This window comes from Pelophylax lessonae (genome assembly GCF_965119305.1).
Source record: "Pelophylax lessonae genome assembly, chromosome: 3".
Taxonomy (NCBI): Eukaryota; Metazoa; Chordata; class Amphibia; order Anura; family Ranidae; genus Pelophylax; species Pelophylax lessonae.
The window spans coordinates 59408298-59427767 of record NC_138770.1 but is presented as its reverse complement, the minus strand read 5'-3'; the positions used below and the strand labels follow the sequence as shown (position 1 = coordinate 59427767).

Genomic DNA, 19470 nt, shown 5'->3' with positions numbered 1-19470 from the left:
GCCTAGCAGTGTCCCTTCCTCAGAGTGACACAATGAGCCCAAAGAAAGGAACCCTGCTAGGCACCAAAACAATGGCTCTATCTGACGCAATGTGGAGAAATGAAGGCTCTGAGGAAGTTCTCACAGGGCCCCTGTCCCATGTAACGTCATACAACAAAAAACACACTTATGCTGGATTTCTATTGGAGTGCTGGTGTTCTTCTTTATTTGGGGCCACACTATCCCAAGAGGGTGTGTGGTGAATGAGCCCTAAGTGAACTTTAACAGGTATGGGACAAACGTAAAAAAAAAAAAAAAAGACAAAAAAAAAGACAAATTAAAAAAGGGTCAGACCTGATGGACCATTGGGCTTCGTCTGCTGCTGTAACCTTTCTAGGTTTGTGATGGATATCTTGTTAACAAACATAGGTGAATGTCCTCCTTGTGACGCCTGAGGGATAACTAGATGTCACCTGGAGATCTGGAAGGCTCACACCATTTTATCTGATGTCCATTTTCCCTGCAGATAAACTGATGTGACATCCGTAGGTGACACAACAGGTCTTCGTGGTGTCACGCGCTGCGCTGGTCCTATTTCACCTTATCTGGACTATGAGTGATGTGAGCAAATAATTCCTGCACACTTCCTGAGATGTCACATGGGAATTGATTAGGGTAATAGAAGGAGACTTTAAAGAGAACCTGTCACTGGAGGTAAAGGGACAGGTTCCCTTGGAAGCGGGCCAATGCACCCACTGATAATCAATTTTTATTGCACTTCTCCGCCACTCCATCCTTGGAAATACCTAGAGCTTCCAAGACCTTCTCCCCTTCCTCTCAGGACATATGCTAGGGTCTAAGTGGCCCAAAAAGCTGGGACTGTCCTTCAAAATCAGGGACTTATCAATATGGAAATAAAATATTGATGCTAATTGATATAATAGGGTAATACATAGTCTTTTCAATGTCTCTGGATATACATCTTAAAGGCCAGCGGGGAGGGCGGTAAAAATAGGCGGTTGAGCCATGCTCCCTAATTGCTCACCTAAAGCTACAATAGCGGGTGGACAGGGTGGTTCACATGCAGCTACAAAAAATATTACACTATGTCACGTTCAGCAGTGACGCCCCCAAAAGTGAATGGAGCCACTCCCCAATGGTGTGTAATGCAGATGGATCCGGTGTGATGGTGCGGATTTTTCAAAGGTTAAAACAGGTGTTGAGATAGCAACCTATTGGCTTGCTGCCTCCTGTCAAGCGCCCTCTAAACAGTGATCCACTACGGAAGGCTTTTCAGTGGCAAATACAAAATCCCTTTACATAGGTTTTCCAATGAAATTCAATGATGACAGGTGTGGGGGGAAGGGGGTTGGCGGTTTTAAATGGATAGAGAAAAAAGTTTGGGTTTGGGCTTTGGATACACTTAAAATGCTACATTTGTTTTAGTAATGTGTTTACCTCAGACCACAATGAGGGGTAACTAACGAGGTGAGAGACATGAAGGGATTTGTTTCAAAAAGAGAGAAGCTTCTTTCAAATATGGGACAATTGGGAGCCATGAAGAGATGGGAGTGATAAACCTATAATATCTGATTTTAATTCAATTGAAAAAAAATATGATAAAGCAGGCCTATGAAATTTAATGAAAAAAAACCCCCAAAAATCACTTATAATAACTGAAAAAAATTTCCTTAGAGAAAATATAGTGTCCTTTCCCATTTAATTAGCAGAATTAGCCAGTGCTTTAGCACTAATGATGATTCATGGTAAATGACTGCCACCTGCTGGTAACATTTGACTATTACAATCTTCCATATATTCGTTTGCTGTCAAATTTAGGTTATTTGAAGGCTGGGCAACATGTCAATGCAAAAAAAAAAAAAAAAACAACAAAAAAAAAAAATAAACTCCATTTGGTTGGGGGCAGTGTTTTTTTTTTTTTTTAAAGCACTGACATTTGCAAAGGAAAGAGAGCTTTGAATTGCTGGCAAATTACATCACTCCCGGCATATTGATTTAAATTTTTTTTTAAAACAACACACAGACCCTCTTCAAAGGTCCAAGGCTGGAACAGTAATATAAATTATTATTAATAATATTTAATAAATATTCAAGAATATTAATGAATAATACATAAGAATAATAATGACATTAGCATACACTATTCATTTTTGTAATATTACTTCTTATTGTTAATAATGATAATACATAATAATAATGATGATAATACAAAACAATATTAATAATCAGTATAATTAATTAGTATTACTTATTTACAATTATTTTAATGATCAATGGTGATGATTATTATTATTGATAATATTTATAATAAATAATAATGTTAATAATACTTATTATAATTGTTTAATATTATTGTTACTATTAATTATTACTGATAATATTAATAATTCTAATACATAGCAATGATGATAATAACAAATATTATTTTTTTTATATTTATATATTTTATTTGCCTTTTCCAATATACATACAAAAGAATTCCAATATTTGCAAAAATCCCCTATCGTTTACACACAATAACAAGTATTAACAATAATATGTATTATTATATTTTTTATTATTGTGATTATTATTAATAATAGTACTAATTAATAACAATAAATTCTAATAATGATGATGATAATAAAAAACAATATTATATGACTTATTATTATAATTATTTTTATATTTATATAAAATATATTAATTATAATAATAATATTATATTAAATTAATAACACAATATATTTACTATATTATTTTAATTATTGTTATTACTACAATCAATAATATATATATATATATATATATATATATATATATATATATATATATATATATATATATATATATATATATATATATATATTATATAATGTATATAATATAATATATACAGTAATATTTATAATATATATATTATATATTAAAACAATTTTATAAAATATAAATATAATAACTAGTAATAATATTATATACTATATTATTATATTACTATAATAAATAATTATAATATTAATTAATATTATTAAAATTGTTTGTTATTATCATTATTTTTTAAGTATTAGTAAATATTATTATTAATAATAATAATAACGATGGTGTCATTGATGATGAAGTTCCTCCAGCTAGATCTCTCTGTCTCTATCTTATACACATGCTGTGTGACGTCAGCACACGGAGATCGCTGCCATCTATCACATCACTACTGCACGTTATTCATGATTGGCTATGGAGGAAGGTTTGTCCCGCACCGAAGATCGTAGCGACTTGCTGATAGGCTATTGACATAGGTTTGTCCCTCCCGTAAAGCGGAAGCTTGCTGCTAATACGCTATTAGAGGTTTGTCCCGACCTGCAGACCATAGCGAGCGTTGATTGGCTATTGAGGAAGATTTGTCCCGCCTCTTAAGGCAGTAGCGCTTTATGATTGGCTATTGGTGAAACGTGCTCCTCCCCTCAGGCCTTAGCTGTGTGTTTTGGGATTGGTCCTCCTCGCTCTCCGTTCTCACGCTGTGTTGGGGGAAGATGAAGCCGCCGCGGAAGAAGCATGGTGAGCTCTGTGTGCGCCGAATACACTGACCGGCGGGGCATGCTGGGACTTGTAGTTCTATGGGGGGACCCCGAGATGGAATAGGAGCCCGCCCACTCCACACTGCAACCAATCACCTGTGTGCTGACAGCTGTCATTTCAGGAGGCTCCATCTGATTGGCTGCACCCAGTGACTAAGACTCCGCCCTCCCTTCTACTGTCAGTGTGTTTAATGATTAGTGTACATTCCTCCCTGATATGGAGGTACAGGGGGCCTCACACCTCATTATTCCTCCCTGATATGGAGGTACAGGGGACCTCACACCTCATTATTCCTCCCTGATATGGAGGTACAGGGGGCCTCACACCTCATCATTCCTCCCTGATATGGAGGTACAGGGGGCCTCACACCTCATTATTCCTCCCTGATATGGAGGTACAGGGGGCCTCACACCTCATTATTCCTCCCTGATATGGAGGTACAGGGGACCTCACACCTCATTATTCCTCCCTGATATGGAGGTACAGGGGGCCTCACACCTCATCATTCCTCCCTGATATGGAGGTACAGGGGGCCTCACACCTCATTATTCCTCCCTGATATGGAGGTACAGGGGACCTCACACCTCATTATTCCTCCCTGATATGGAGGTACAGGGGGCCTCACACCTCATCATTCCTCCCTGATATGGAGGTACAGGGGGCCTCACACCTCATTATTCCTCCCTGATATGGAGGTACAGGGGACCTCACACCTCATTATTCCTCCCTGATATGGAGGTACAGGGGGCCTCACACCTCATCATTCCTCCCTGATATGGAGGTACAGGGGGCCTCACACCTCATTATTCCTCCCTGATATGGAGGTACAGGGGACCTCACACCTCATTATTCCTCCCTGATATGGAGGTACAGGGGGCCTCACACCTCATTATTCCTCCCTGATATGGAGGTACAGGGGGCCTCACATCTCATTATTCCTCCCTGATATGGAGGTACAGGGGGCCTCACATCTCATTATTCCTCCCTGATATGGAGGTACAGGGGGCCTCACACCTCATTATTCCTCCCTGATATGGAGGTACAGGGGGCCTCACACCTCATTATTCCTCCCTGATATGGAGGTACAGGGGGCCTCACACCTCATTATTCCTCCCTGATATGGAGGTACAGGGGGCCTCACACCTCATTATTCCTCCTGATATGGAGGTACAGGGGGCCTAACACCTCATTATTCCTCCCTGATATGGAGGTACAGGGGGCCTAACACCTCATTATTCCTCCCTGATATGGAGGTACAGGGGGCCTAACACCTCATTATTCCTCCCTGATATGGAGATAAGGGGGCCTCACACCTCATTATTCCTCCCTGTTATGGAGGTACAGGGGGCCTCACACCTCATTATTCCTCCCTGATATGGAGATAAGGGGGCCTCACACCTCATTATTCCTCCCTGTTATGGAGGTACAGGGGGCCTCACACCTCATTATTCCTCCCTGATATGGAGGTACAGGGGGCCTAACACCTCATTATTCCTCCCTGATATGGAGGTACAGGGGGCCTCACACCTCATTATTCCTCCCTGATATGGAGGTACAGGGGGCCTCACACCTCATTATTCCTCCCTGATATGGAGGTACAGGGGGCCTCACACCTCATTATTCCTCCCTGATATGGAGGTACAGGGGGCCTCACACCTCATTATTCCTCCCTGATATGGAGGTACAGGGGGCCTCACACCTCATTATTCCTCCCTGATATGGAGGTACAGGGGACCTCACACCTCATTATTCCTCCCTGATATGGAGGTACAGGGGGCCTCACACCTCATCATTCCTCCCTGATATGGAGGTACAGGGGGCCTCACACCTCATTATTCCTCCCTGATATGGAGGTACAGGGGGCCTCACGCCTCATTATTCCTCCCTGCTATGGAGGTACAGGGGGCCTCACACCTCATTATTCCTCCCTGATATGGAGGTACAGGGGGCCTCACACCTCATTATTCCTCCCTGATATGGAGGTACAGGGGGCCTAACACCTCATTATTCCTCCCTGATATGGAGGTACAGGGGGCCTCACATCTCATTATTCCTCCCTGATATGGAGGTACAGGGGGCCTCACACCTCATTATTCCTCCCTGATATGGAGGTACAGGGGGCCTCACACCTCATTATTCCTCCCTGATATGGAGGTACAGGGGGCCTCACACCTCATTATTCCTCCCTGATATGGAGGTACAGGGGGCCTCACACCTCATTATTCCTCCCTGATATGGAGGTACAGGGGGCCTCACACCTCATTATTCCTCCCTGATATGGGAGGAACAGGGGGCCTCGTAATTTCTCCCCACTTTCCAACACAGAGGCACAGAGCACCTCGTACCCCCTTATTCTAGATGTCTGATATGGAGGCAGATTGGGCCTCATGCCTCTCTGGGATAGACGGAGCTCTCCTATATCCTCAGTTGTCACATTAAAGCAATGACATTTATTTTTGGTGTAGATTGGGAGAGGAGGTAGAAGGTTGGAGCCCCTGTTAGGGGTTTGTCTTTCGGTGTCCCCATTGTGAATATTGACCCGTCTTTGTCTTGGTGTCACCATTGTCATTGGACGGGGGGCTCATTCACACCCTACCCATGACAACACGCGTTCTATAGGTCAGTGCCGCCGTATTCCCCACACACAGACATTGTGCTGCACTGCTGAACATGCTGCATGTCTGATATTTGGTGTGCTGTGGTCATTGGGGGATCCATCGAATGAACAGCCAGGATAACCATTGTCTATAATTAGTGGTGGTGACCTCTTCCCCTCAGCCTGGGCTTCCACCTTCTCTCCGTTGTCTCTGATTAGTGGTGGTGACCTCTTCCCCTCAGCCTGGGCTTCCACCTTCTCTCCGTTGTCTCTGATTAGTGGTGGTGACCTCTTCCCCTCAGCCTGGGCCTCCATCTTCTCTCCGTCGTCTCTGATTAGTAATGGGGTCATCTGTCTTTGTTCATTGTTCCTGATTAGTGATGTTGGCCTATTCACCTCATCTTGGGCCTCCATATTCTCTCCATTGTCTCTGCGTAGGGGTGGTGGCTTCTGCCACTCAGCTTGGCCACCTGTCTTCTGTTCGTTTCTCTGACTAGTGGTGGTGGCTTCTTCTCACCTTGGGCCTTTATCCCCTCTCCTATGTTTCTGATTAGTGATAGTGATCTCTTCCTCTCATCTTTTCTCCACTGTCCCTGATGGTGGGCTCTTTCTTTTTAGCTTGAGTCTTCGTCGTCTCTGTTTACTTGTGCTGTCCTTTCACTCAGCTTTGGCCTCCATCTTCTCTCCATCGTCTCTGATTAGTGGTGGTGGCCTCTACTCAGTTTGGGCGCCATCCCCTTTCCATTGTTCCTACTTAGTGATAGTAGCCTCTTCCTCTCATTTTGAGCCTCAATCTTCTCTCCATTGTATCTGGCTAGTGGTGGAGTCCTCTTTCTCTCAGCTTGGGCCTCCATCTTCCTACCATTGTCCCAGATTAGTGGTGATGGCGGCCTCTTCCCCACAGCTTTGGCCTCCATCTTCTCTCCATTGTCTTTGATAAGTGGTGTGGCCTCTTCCCCCCCCCCCCCCCCCCTCATCTTGGGCCTCCATATTCTCTTAATTGTCTCTGATTAGTGGTAGTGGCCTTTTATCCTCAGCTTGGGCCTCCATCTTGTAGCCATTATCTCTGAGTATTGGTGGTGGCCTCTTCCCCTCATCTTCTCTCTATTGTCTCTGATTAGTAATGGGCAGATCTGTCTTTGTTCATTGTCTCTGATTATTGATGGTGGCCTATTCCCCTTATCATGGGCCTCCATCTTTTCTCCATTTGTCGCTATGTAGTGGTGGTGGCTTCTGCCTCTCAGCTTGGGCATCTGTCTTCTGTTCGTTGTCTCTTAACTAGTAGTGGTGGCTTCTTCTCAATTTGGGCCTTTATCCCCTCTCCTATGTTTCTGATTAGTGATAGTGATCTCTTCCTCTCATCTTGGGCCTCCATTTTTTTTTTCTCCACTGTCCCTGGTGGTGGGCTCTTTCTTTTTAGATTAAGTCTTCATTTTCTCTGTTTTACTTGTGCTGTCCTCCTTTTTCTCTCAGCTTGGGTCTCCATTGTCTCTGATTAGTGGTGGTTTCCTCTTTTTAATTTGGGCGCCATCCCCTCTCCATTGTTTCTAATTAGTGATAGTGGCCTCTTCCTCTCATCTTGAGCCTCCATCTTCTTTCCATTGTCTCTGACTAGTAATGGTGTCCTCTTTCTCTCAGCTTGGGCCTCCCATCTTCTCTCTCTTTTTTTTTTCTTATTAGTGATGGTGATCTGTTCCTCTAAGCTTAGACCTCCATCTTCTTTCCATTTTCTCTGATTAGTAATGGTGGCCACTTCCTCTCAGCTTGGGCCTCCATCTTTTCTCCATTGTCTCTGATTAGTGGGGGGGGCTTCTTCTCAATTCAGGCACCATTCTCTTTCCATTGTTTCTACTTAGTGATAGCGGCCTCTTCCTCTCATCTTGAGCCTTCATCTTCTCTTCATTGTCTCTGGCTAGTGGTGGTGTCCTTTCTCTCAGCTTGGGCCTCCATCTTTTCTCCATTGTCTCTGATTAGTGGGGGGGGGGGGGCTTCTTCTCAATTCAGGCACCATTCTCTTTCCATTGTTTCTACTTAGTGATAGCGGCCTCTTCCTCTCATCTTGAGCCTCCATCTTCTCTTCATTGTCTCTGGCTAGTGATGGTGTCCTTTCTCTCAGCTTGGGCCTCCATCTTCTCTTCATTGTCTCTGGCTAGTGGTGGTGTCCTTTCTCTCAGCTTGGGCCTCCATCTTCTCTCCATTGTCGGAGTGTGGCATTATTGTCCTTCCCCTTCTAGCCTTGGTCTTCATCTCTTCTCCATTGTTTCTGATTAGTGGTCTATTCCTCTCAGCCTGGACTTCCATCTTCTCTCTGTTGTCCCTAATTAGTGGTGGTGTCCTCCTCCCCGCTTGGACCTCCATCTCTCTCTTGTCCATAATTAGTGGTGGTGTCCTCTTCCTCCCCCCTTGGACCTCCATCTCTCTCTTGTCCATAATTAGTGATTATGCTGTCTTCCTCTCAGCTCCAACCTTCATCTCCTCTCTGTTGTCCCTAATTAGTCATAGTGGCCTCTTCCTCTCAGCTTGGACCTCCATCTTCTCTCTGTTGACCCTGATTAGTGGTCTAGTACCCTCAGCCTGGACTTCCATCTTATCTCTGTTGACCCTGATTAGTGGTGGTGACCTCTTCCTCTCAGCTTGGACCTCCATCTTCTCTGTTGTCCCTGATTAGTGATGGTGGCATCTTCGTCCCCACTTGGACCTCCCATCTCCTTTCCATTGTCTCTGATTAGCGGTAGTTACCTGGGCCTTCATCTTCTCTACATTGTTCCTGATTAGCATAGGTGACCTCTTCCTCTCAGGCCCGGGCTTCTTTCTCCTCTCCATTGTCTCTATTTATGTGGGCCTCCATCTCCTCTCCATTGTCTCTAATTATTTATGTGGGCCTCCATCTCCTCTCCTTTTGTCTCTAATTATTTATGTGGGCCTCCATCTCCTCTCCATTGTCTCTAATTATTTATGTGGGCCTCCCATCTCCTCTCCATTGTCTCTAATTATTTATGTGGGCCTCCCATCTCCTCTCCATTGTCTCTAATTATTTATGTGGGCCTCCATCTCCTCTCCATTGTCTCTAATTATTTATGTGGGCCTCCATCTCCTCTCCGTTGTCTCTAATTATTTATGTGGGCCTCCATCTCCTCTCCGTTGTCTCTAATTATTTATGTGGGCCTCCATCTCCTCTCCTTTTGTCTCTAATTATTTATGTGGGCCTCCATCTCCTCTCCATTGTCTCTAATTATTTATGTGGGCCTCCCATCTCCTCTCCGTTGTCTCTAATTATTTATGTGGGCCTCCATCTCCTCTCCGTTGTCTCTAATTATTTATGTGGGCCTCCATCTCCTCTCCGTTGTCTCTAATTATTTATGTGGGCCTCCATCTCCTCTCCGTTGTCTCTAATTATTTATGTGGGCCTCCATCTCCTCTCCATTGTCTCTAATTATTTATGTGGGCCTCCATCTCCTCTCCATTGATATAAACTTATAATGTCAGAAGTGTAAGTGAAATTTATGGTGCACTCCACACATGGTTTGTCCTGTAGGTGATCAAAACCACATGAGAACCGCTGCCCTCGCCGCTCTGTGGGTGGATTCTAGGTCTCATCTGTAGGACTGTGGCTGTGTTACTGTGTAGGATGGGCATCATCTTCTTCGAATATCCTCATATTACAATTTTTTTCTCTTGCAGGGGAGCTCAGCAAGGCTGAGCTAATGATGAAGACCATCTCTGACATCATTAAACAGCTCGTAGAAGCTCATGAGCAAGGAAAGGATGTCAACCTCAACAAGTGAGTGCTGCGTGGGGGCTTGTCCGGGATTGAGTGCTGCTTGGGGGCTTGTCCGGGATTGGGAATTTTCAGCGGCTGGCATACAGCATTTACAGAGGTTTCATTTACATACAGGGGAATCAGAATTATTCACAACAATACAATACTTGCTACATCTATCTATGGTCATATGGTCAATTTTTCCTCATTTTAGTTTTTTGTTTTTATTTTCGCCATGTGACCGTCGGCTACTCTTGGTTGCTCATTTTCTTCACTTTTGATTTCTTTTTACCTCTGATGAAGCTCTTTTAGTAGTGAAACATGTTAGGTTTGGAAGATTTGATTTTAGGAGAGCCTTCTGACTTTTTAATTAGGTTCACATGATTTAATTTTTGTCCTGGCACATTCTTTTCCCCCTCCACACCTTTTTTTCTTTTTTTGTGGGGTGAGATATGCCTTGTGTCAATGTAGTCTTGATTAAGAGAGAAGCTTTTTGTGTGGATATGGTGATATATGGGACTCGTCCATCAGTGGTTAATTGTGTCCACATGGATGAGAGTACCCGTATTACATATCTGAGAGATAATTTCATAAGGTGGAAGACCGACAGCCCACATCTTCAGTAAGACAGACAGTTTTTACTAGTTTATTTTTCTTTTTTTTGTTCATCTCATTTTTATATGTGGCCAATAGATGGGAGGAGAGACAGATATACCCCCATCTCTTTATACCAGTTGGTGTTGGTGAAGAGACCTAGAGTTTTTATATAGCCTCTAAACAGCCTGGAGCCTTTATATTGAATGTAGGAGGAGATTATAACTGTATTGTCTCTCTCTTTCTCTTTCTCTCTTTCTCTTTCTCTCTCTCTTTCTCTCTCTTTCTCTCTCTTTCTCTCTCTTTCTCTCTTTTTCTCTCTTTTTCTCTCTTTCTCTTTTTCTCTTTTTCTCTTTTTCTCTTTCTCTTTTTCTCTTTCTCTTTTTCTCTTTCTCTTTTTCTCTTTCTCTTTTTCTCTTTCTCTTTTTCTCTCTCCCCTCACATTTTTGTAAATATTTTATTATACCTTTTCATGTGACAACACTGAAGAAATGACACTTTGCTACAATGTAAAGTAGTGAGTGTACAGCTTGTATAACAGTGTAAATTTGCTGTCCCCTCAAAATAACTCAACACACAGCCATTAATGTCTAAACCGCTGGCAACAAAAGTGAGTACACCCCTAAATGAAAATGTCCACATTGGGCCCAAAGTGTCAATATTTTGTGTGGCCACCATTATTTTCCAGCACTGCCTTAACCCTCTTGGGCATGGAGTTCACCAGAACTTCACAGGTTGCCACTGGAGATCTCTTCCACTCCTCCATGATGACATCACAGAGCTGGTGGATGTTAGAGACCTTGCGCTCCTCCACCTTCTGTTTGAGGATGCCCCACAGATGCTCAATAGGGTTTAGGTCTGGAGACATGCTTGGCCAGTCCATCACCTTTACCCTCAGCTTCTTTAGCAAGGCAGTGGTCGTCTTGGAGGTGTGTTTGGTGTCGTTATCATGTTGGAATACTGCCCTGCGGCCCAGTCTCTGAAGGGAGGGGATTATGCTCTGCTTCAGTATGTCACAGTACATGTTGGCATTCATGGTTCCCTCAATGAACTGTAGCTCCCCAGTGCTGGCAGCACTCATGCAGCCCCAGACCATGACACTCCCACCACCATGCTTGACTGTAGGCAAGACACACTTGTCTTTGTACTCCTCACCTGGTTGCTGCCACACACGCTTGACACCATCTGAACCAAATAAGTTTATCTTGGTCTCATCAGACCACAGGACATGGTTCCAGTAATCCATGTCCTTAGTCTGCTTGTCTTCAGCAAACTGTTTGCAGGCTTTCTTGTGCATCATCTTTAGAAGAGGCTTCCTTCTGGGAAGACAGCCATGCAGACCAATTTGATGCAGTGTGCGGCGTATGGTCTTAGCACTGACAGGCTGACCCCCCCACCCCTTCAACCTCTGCAGCAATGCTGGCAGCACTCATACGTCTATTTCCCAAAGACAACCTCTGGATATGATGCTGAGCACGTGCACTCAACCTCTTTGGTCGACCATGGCGAGGTCTGTTCTGAGTGGAACCTGTCCTGTTAAACCGCTGTATGGTCTTGGCCACCGTGCTGCAGCTCAGTTTCAGGGTCTTGGCAATCTTCTTATAGCCTAGGCCATCTTTATGTGGAGCAACAATTTTTTTTTTTTTTTTTTTTTTTCAGATCCTCAGAGAGTTCTTTGCTATGAGGTGCCATGTTGAACTTCCAGTGACCAGTATGAGAGAGAGAGAGCGATAACACCAAATTTAACACACCTGCTCCCCATTCACACCTGAGACCTTGTAACACTAACGAGTCACATGACACCGGGGGAGGGAAAATGGCTAATTGGGCCCAATTTGGACATTTCCACTTGGAGTTGTACTCACTTTTGTTGCCAGCGGTTTAGACATTAATGGCTGTGTGTTGAGTTATGTTGAGGGGACAGCAAATTTACACTGTTATACAAGCTGTACACGCACTACTTTACATTGTAGCAAACTGTCATTTCTTCAGTGTTGTAACATGAAAAGCTAGAATAAAATATTTACAAAAATGTGAGGGGTGTACTCACTTTTGTGAGATACTGTATCAAGAGAAGTTTCACCATTTAAACTTGGTAGATGTTAATATTACCACATAAGAAATACAACGTTGATTCGTATATAATGGCATTTGACTCCTTCCTATAAGCATACCTGATATGATCAATTGCATACCTTTTTTATGATTTACAATAAAGGTTAAGTTTTAGTTAAGTGCCCTTTTGGTGCGTAGGGAAATATATATAATGTGACCCTGCTGCCAGGGTGGTTCACGTTCTGCAACAAAAATGATACCTTTTGTGACTGAATCACAACCACTTACATTGCATGTGGTTGCGGTGCAGTGGTACAGGCTTCACAAGGTTAAAACAGGCAGTAAAAAAGCAACATAACTCTTCCCAGCTGCCCGTCAAATGCCCTCTGAAAAATGATCTCTATGGCTCGTAGCATCGTTGCGTGCCGATCGCAACACACCGCGCATGCGCGAGATAGCCAGGTGCATGCATGGGATACAGGACACAGCGGCTTCAGATGCCCACACTGGAGATGGCCGCTGTGTGGAAGAACTACTCAAAGTAAGAAAAACATGCTGCACAAATACAATACTGGGTGTAAGTTAAAGCATAACTTTATTACACTGTAGGAGGCATGAGTATTGTAGGGGTATTTTTATTGTGAAACATAAATTTCATTAATGCTCATATGTAGACAAATACTACTTGCTGACCACCCGCCGCAGATATACTGCGGCAGCCTGCCTCGGCTGCGGGAACCGCTGTACCTGTATGGCCGTTCGTGGGAGTGCTCCAGGCATTAGGCAGCGGGGAAGCCGATCCATGGGGGCCGGCGTCCGCGATTGCCGCCAGGCACCCACGATCGCTCCCTGTGGAGAGAGAACGGCGGTCTGCTGTTGTAAACACAGTAGACTGTTGTTCTCTCTGGAATGAACACAGAGCACCTGTGATCCTCCTATTTAGGATCTGTGTTGATTTCACAAGCCCAACCACCTCACAGTTAGAAAGCACCCCTTAGGCTCACATTTAACCCTTTGATCACCCCTAGGTTAACCCCTTCCCTGCCAGTGTCATTATTACAGTAGCAGTGCATATTTTTAGCAATGATTACTGTAGTAATGTCACTGGTACCCCCCCCCCCCCCCAAAAGTGTCAAAAATGTCAGTTAGGGATCCGATCTGTCCGCCGCAATCCCGCTAAAAATCGCGGATCACCGCCATTACTAGTAAAAAAAAAAAAAAAAATTACATAAATCTTTCTCCTAGTTTGTAGACGTGATACATTTTGTGCAAAATAAGCTGATTGTTTTACCATTATTATTTACAAAAATATGTAGAAGAATACAAATTGGTCTAAAAGGATGGAATAATTTGATTTAAAATGTTTTTTTATTGGTATTAATATAGTGAAAAATATTTATTTATTTATTTATTTATTTTTTCAGAATTGTCGCTGTTTTTTTGTTTATAGTAGGGATAGATTGATTATCGGCAAGGCCAACATATTGGTGGCTGATATGCACTTTCCCCGATATATGGGTATCGGCCCCGGAACTGGCTGATATTGCCGATATTTTTGTGATGTCATTCTGCCTTCTTAGGCCGCCTCCCTCACCTTGGACAGCCTCATCTGGAGTCGGGACTTGTCTCACGGGAGTGTATCACAGCCATACACCCACCCACAGCAGCCCGGTGCCAGCCAGCCACCCACATCCACAGGCCCTGTACCAGCCAGCCACAGACCCTGTACCAGCCAGCCAGCCACCCACAGCCCCTGTACTAGCCAGCCACCCACAGCCCCAGGGTGCCAGCCAGCCAGCCAACCACCCACCACAGGGTGCCAGCCAGCCAGCCACCCACCACAGGGTGCCAGCCAGCCATTAAAGCGGTAGTATCATGTTTTTTTTTTTTACTTTTACCTACAGGTGAGCCTATAATAAGGCTTACCTGTAGGTACAATAAATACCGTGCCGGTTTAGGAGATATTTGCAGTGCATGCAGCCGATCACGAGAGCGGCGCATGCGCTCTGAAGGTCCGGGGGGACCTTCAGTTTTGCTTGCCGGGAGCTTGCCGGAAAATCACTCCCACGCGCATGCACGGGAGTGACGTCATCGCGGCTCCAGCCAATCACAGCGCTGGAGCCGCCGAACCCGGAAGAGACGCCGAGGGATCATGGCAGCGCCCGCAGCGATGTCCGGGGGTCCGTGTCGGGGCCTCGTTCTAAGGTAAGTAATACATAATCAGCTAGTATGCTAAGCATACTAGCTCATTATGCCTTTTTGTCTTGCAGGGTTTTTTTTTTGTTAGCGTTTTTGGGTTTACAACCGCTTTAAGCATTAAACAAAGATTAACATGTTCAGTACCAGATTTGTGTCAAAAATTGTCTTTTATTTTTCAAAACTTTAAATGTACAAAATATCGGCCCATATCGGCTGATACCGATACGTTGTGACCAAAATATCGGTATCGGCCCTGAAAAAAACATATCGGTCCGTCCCTAGTTTATAGTGCTCTAAATAAAAATCGCACAGGTGATCAAATGCCACCAAAAGAAAGCTCTGTTTGTGGGAAAAAAAAAGACACCAATTGTATTTGGGTACAGCGTTGCACGACCGCGCAATTGTCAGTTAAAATAACGCAGTGCCGAATCACAAAAAAATGGCCTGGTCATTAAGGGGGCAAATCTTTTCCGGGGCTGAAGTGGTTAATTGGAAAAAGATCAAAGAAAAATAAAAAGGAGAAAAGGTACAAAAAATACACAAAGAAGAGGATAGTGTGAAAGAAACTAAACCATATATACCTACTATAATGCAGGCTAAGGCCTCATGCACACTGGACATTATAAAAACACCAGTAGCTTTAGCTTTTTGCATCAGCGTTTTTTTAAGTGTCTGCGGCTTTTTTTTTTTTTTTTTTTTTTTTTTTTTTTTTTTTTTAGTAATACTATACTCCCACAAAAGCTTATGGCTCAAAAAATGCTTATAAACACTGAATAGCTGCGTTTTTTAGAGTTTGAGCGTTTTTACAGCTGCAAAACTCCTCTTCAAACCCCAAACCCCTCCACTGCACTTCAAAGTATTCAAAATGTCGAAATCTGCATTTTTGAATACTGACAGTTTTTTTTAATTTGGCACCGTTGGCAGCTCGTGATGTCATGACACTGCTTCCGGGTTAATACATTGGAGACCCAATCAGAGCCAAATCTGGCTTTGTTCAGGACTCCAACCAGCCAGCGGACGTGCCAACTTTTTCTTGGGTCTCCCGGTGGGATGGGCAGCGGTGGGACAGGGGGGATGTCCCTCCCTTTTGCTTGGATAATGGGCGAGCGGCTCCCGAGCTGCATCGGTTGTTTTTTTTTCTGAAAGCTGACCGCTGCCGGCTCTATAGAACGGTACTGGGGAGATGCCATTTTTTTCTTTTTAGATACAATTTTTTTTCTCCTGGATTTTTTTCCTGCGAGATCGACAATCGACTGCCGGACTGGGCGATGGGCTGGATAATCTAGTTCCAGTCGTCACCCCAGTCTGGCCAGCGAGCGCGTGCAGACATCAGCGGCTGCGACATATCCCCACTGGACGGGGGCTGGCCTGTGAGTTAAGCGCCTCAAGAGGTCGCATATGACCGGGTCTCGGCCCGAGTTGCAGCGTTTCTCCTGGCCGACAGCCCCCCATTTCGAAGGAGAGGAGGTTCTGTTTGGAGTGGTGCCCGCCTGGTTCCTGGTATGGTGAGAACTGTCCCCCCCTTTCCCCCTGGAGGGTTTAGGGGTGGATGTGGGCCCCTCCTTGGGATGGTCAGACCCCTGGGCTTCCTAATAGGCACCATCATCAGTCTGGTGGTCCTTGTGGGCCATCTCGCCCCCTCCCCTTCCTTCTGACGCTGGGGCTGTGGGGTGACCTGGTCCAACGACTAGGGTGGGGGCAGGGTGCTGTGCTGGCGACAGTGGGGTGCGCCGCCGGCAACCGGGCGATTGGCTGTGGGGGGGAGGGGCTGTACCTGGCGGGGGCTCCTGTCAGGGCCCACTCTTCCTGTCTGTGCCATTTTCTGAGGCCTAGGGATCCCTCCTGGCTCCCTGGGAGCCTCGTGGTACTGGCATTTTCTTGTAGCCTGTGTGCTTAATGCACGGCGGCCATGTTTGTGTAGTGTGGCGGCCAATTTGCGGTGATTTGCCATTGAAAATAGTGGCGGCCATGACAGTGGAGCCCTCTGGGCGGCGGTGGGTGCCCCTCCTCATCTCCTGGATCTTTTCAATTCCTGGTCGCCGTTCGTGCAATGCAGATTCTCCTGGTAGCTGCAGTGCCTGGTTTTTGTGGGGTGGTGAGTCTGGGGTGCTCTCCCTCACTACTGAGGATTGATTTATGCTCTGTGGCTTTCAACTGGGTGGGCTGTCAGAGCGGTGGGTCATCAGATCCTGAATCTGATTTGGCTGCCGCAGACGTGGGTCACCCTGCTGGGTCTACAACCACGTGCCTGGAATCCTCTGATAGTGAGGAGGATTCCTCCATTTCAGAAACCGCGTGCGAAAAGGCGCTGGTGGACGCACTGATTGAAGCTGTGCATGAGACCTTAAAGGTGGAGGCGCAGGTCCCCTTTGGCATTCACAATCCATTCACAATGGGAAAGGTGTTCCCTTTCCCCTCCTATTTTGACAGAATTGTCACTAAATAGTGGGGATGACCAAAGCATCCCTTTGGTGTCCCTAAGCGATTTTGCTAGGCGATAACCCTTTGAGGAGTCCCTTCTTAAGAAGTGGACTGTTCCTCTGGTGGTGGACCCTCTTGTTTCCAAATTAAATAAGGCAACCATGATTCTAGTTGAAGAGTCCCTGGCCTTTAAGGATTCGGCTAACAGGAAGGCAGAGGCTGTGGCCCGCAATATGTACACCCTGACTGATTTGGCACTGAGGCCGATATTCACCATTGCCTTGGTGTTGCAGACTCTGACCAAATGAGCTAGGCTTTTTTGCCATGACCTGGAGGGGGAGTAGCTGCCCCCTGCCTTTGCTGAGCTGGCAGACCAGCTGGTCCAGTGGCTGCAGTTTATCTGTGATGTCTCTTTGGATGCGGCTCACCTAGTGGCTCGGCTTTCTGTTTCGGCAATGGTCTTTCGGCATGTCTTTGGGCTCAAATGCTGGTCTGCGGACCAGACTTCTAAAAAGGCCTTGACTGTTCTCCCCTTTCAAGGAGATCGTCTATTTGGTGCTAACCTCAATGACATCATTAAAGGTCTCATGGGGGGAAGAGTACCTTTCTTCCGCAGGCTACTAAGGGCAAGGATCCTCGTCGTAGACGTGGGCCCTCCTTGGCTCATAAGAAGTTTTTTCATCCCTCAGGGTCGACTGACAAGGGATTGGAGCCCTTTGGGGCCTCCTCTGAAGGATCCAAGTGAACTTGGCTGGCAAGTCAAGAGTGGGCTTCTCCAGACCCGTGGACAGGGCCCCTTCAGCATGAAGGTGCTCCCTCATCCGTATCTGGGGTGGGGGGATGTCTTCGCTGATTCCCAGACCCGTGGACTCCCCTGGTACTAGTCAGGTGGGTCCACGAGGTAATTCGGTCCGGCTACAAGATCAAGTTTCTTTCTTACCCTCCGATAAGGTTCTTCCTTCCAACGTGCAACTGTCCTAGGTCCGCTTGCAGGCTCTTTTTGGGGTGGTGCAAGACCTTTTACTTTAAAGGGAGATGGTCCCGGTTCTGACTTTGGAACACGTTTTCAGGGGTTTTACTCAAACCTGTTTACAGTCCCCAGGAAGGAAGGCAAGGTGCGTCCAATTCTGAACCTCAAGTCGTGGAACTGCTTTGTGCGGGTGCAGAAGTTCAGAATGGAGTCCGTTCGTATGGTGGTGGCTTCCCTGCATCAGGAGGATTTTTCTTGCCCCAATCGATCTCAAGGACGCTTACCTGCACACTCCAGTATGTGTTGGTCTCCAGCGTTTCCTCCGCATTGCCGTGGGAGAGGAGCATTATCAGTTCGTGGCGTTACCCTTTGGTCTCGCTTCTGCTCCTCGGGTCTTCACGAAAGTGTGGGCCCCAGTGCTAGCATTGTTACGCCAATGGGGTTCACGGTACTGGGCTACTTGGACGACCTCCTTCTGCGAGCGGAGTCTCCTACTGCTTTGGCGGGAAACCTGGAAATTGCCATACGAGCTTGAGGGTGTTTGGCTGGATTCTGAATTTTCAGTAGTCTGCTCTGGTTCCGTCTACAAAGCTGGACTATCTGAGTCTGACTCTGGACTCGGCCTTAGCCAGAGTGCTCCTTCCTTTGGACAAGTTCCAGAAACTGCAGGCTGTAATTTGTCTCCTACTGTCCAGCAGATGGTAATCCCTCTGGACTTGCATGTGGGTGCTGGGCCTGATGGTGTCTACCTTCGAGGCGGTTCCATTTGCACAGTTCCATACGAGGTCCCTGCAAGGGAGATTCTGGCCAAATGGGACAAGAATCCGCAGTCTCTGGACAATCAAATCAGGAATGAAAGAGTCCCTGATATTGTGGCTTCATGCTTCGGCTGGGCAAATCCTTCCTCCCCTTGTATTGGACCGTGGTCACCACGGATGGCAGGCTTTCCGGCTGGGGAGGGGTCGTCTGCAAAATTTCTGCTCAGAGGGTCTTGACACCGGAAGTGTCCAGACTACCGATCAATGTCTTGGTACTCAGACTGTGCCTGGAACATTGGACGGATCGTCTTTAGGGATGTCCAGTGCGCATTCAATCGGACAATGCCACAGCCGTGACTTATGTCAATCACCAGGGGGGCACAAGAAGTGTCCTGGCAGCTCTGGAGGTAGCTGGCATTCTAAGGTGGGCACGATGGTTCGTTCCAGTCCTCTATGCCATACACTTACATGAGGTGGAAAACTGGCAGGCGGATTACCTCAGTCGGCTGGCGTTAGACGAGGGAGAGTGGTCCCTTCATCTGGAGGTGTTTCATCAGTTGTGTCT

At 45.8% G+C, this 19470-nt stretch overlaps 1 protein-coding gene across 1 annotated transcript in view; it reads left to right on the top strand.

The window, feature by feature from the left end:
- Window positions 1-3457: 3457 nt before the first annotated feature.
- Window positions 3458-19470, top strand: part of ELP3 (elongator acetyltransferase complex subunit 3) — a 238366-nt gene continuing 222353 nt past the window's right edge. Inside the window, exons 1-2 of the mRNA XM_082251144.1 lie at window positions 3458-3531; window positions 9830-9929. Coding sequence (XP_082107270.1) covers window positions 3507-3531; window positions 9830-9929 — 125 coding nt within the window. The 5' untranslated portion in view covers window positions 3458-3506. The remainder of the gene's footprint in view (window positions 3532-9829; window positions 9930-19470) is intronic.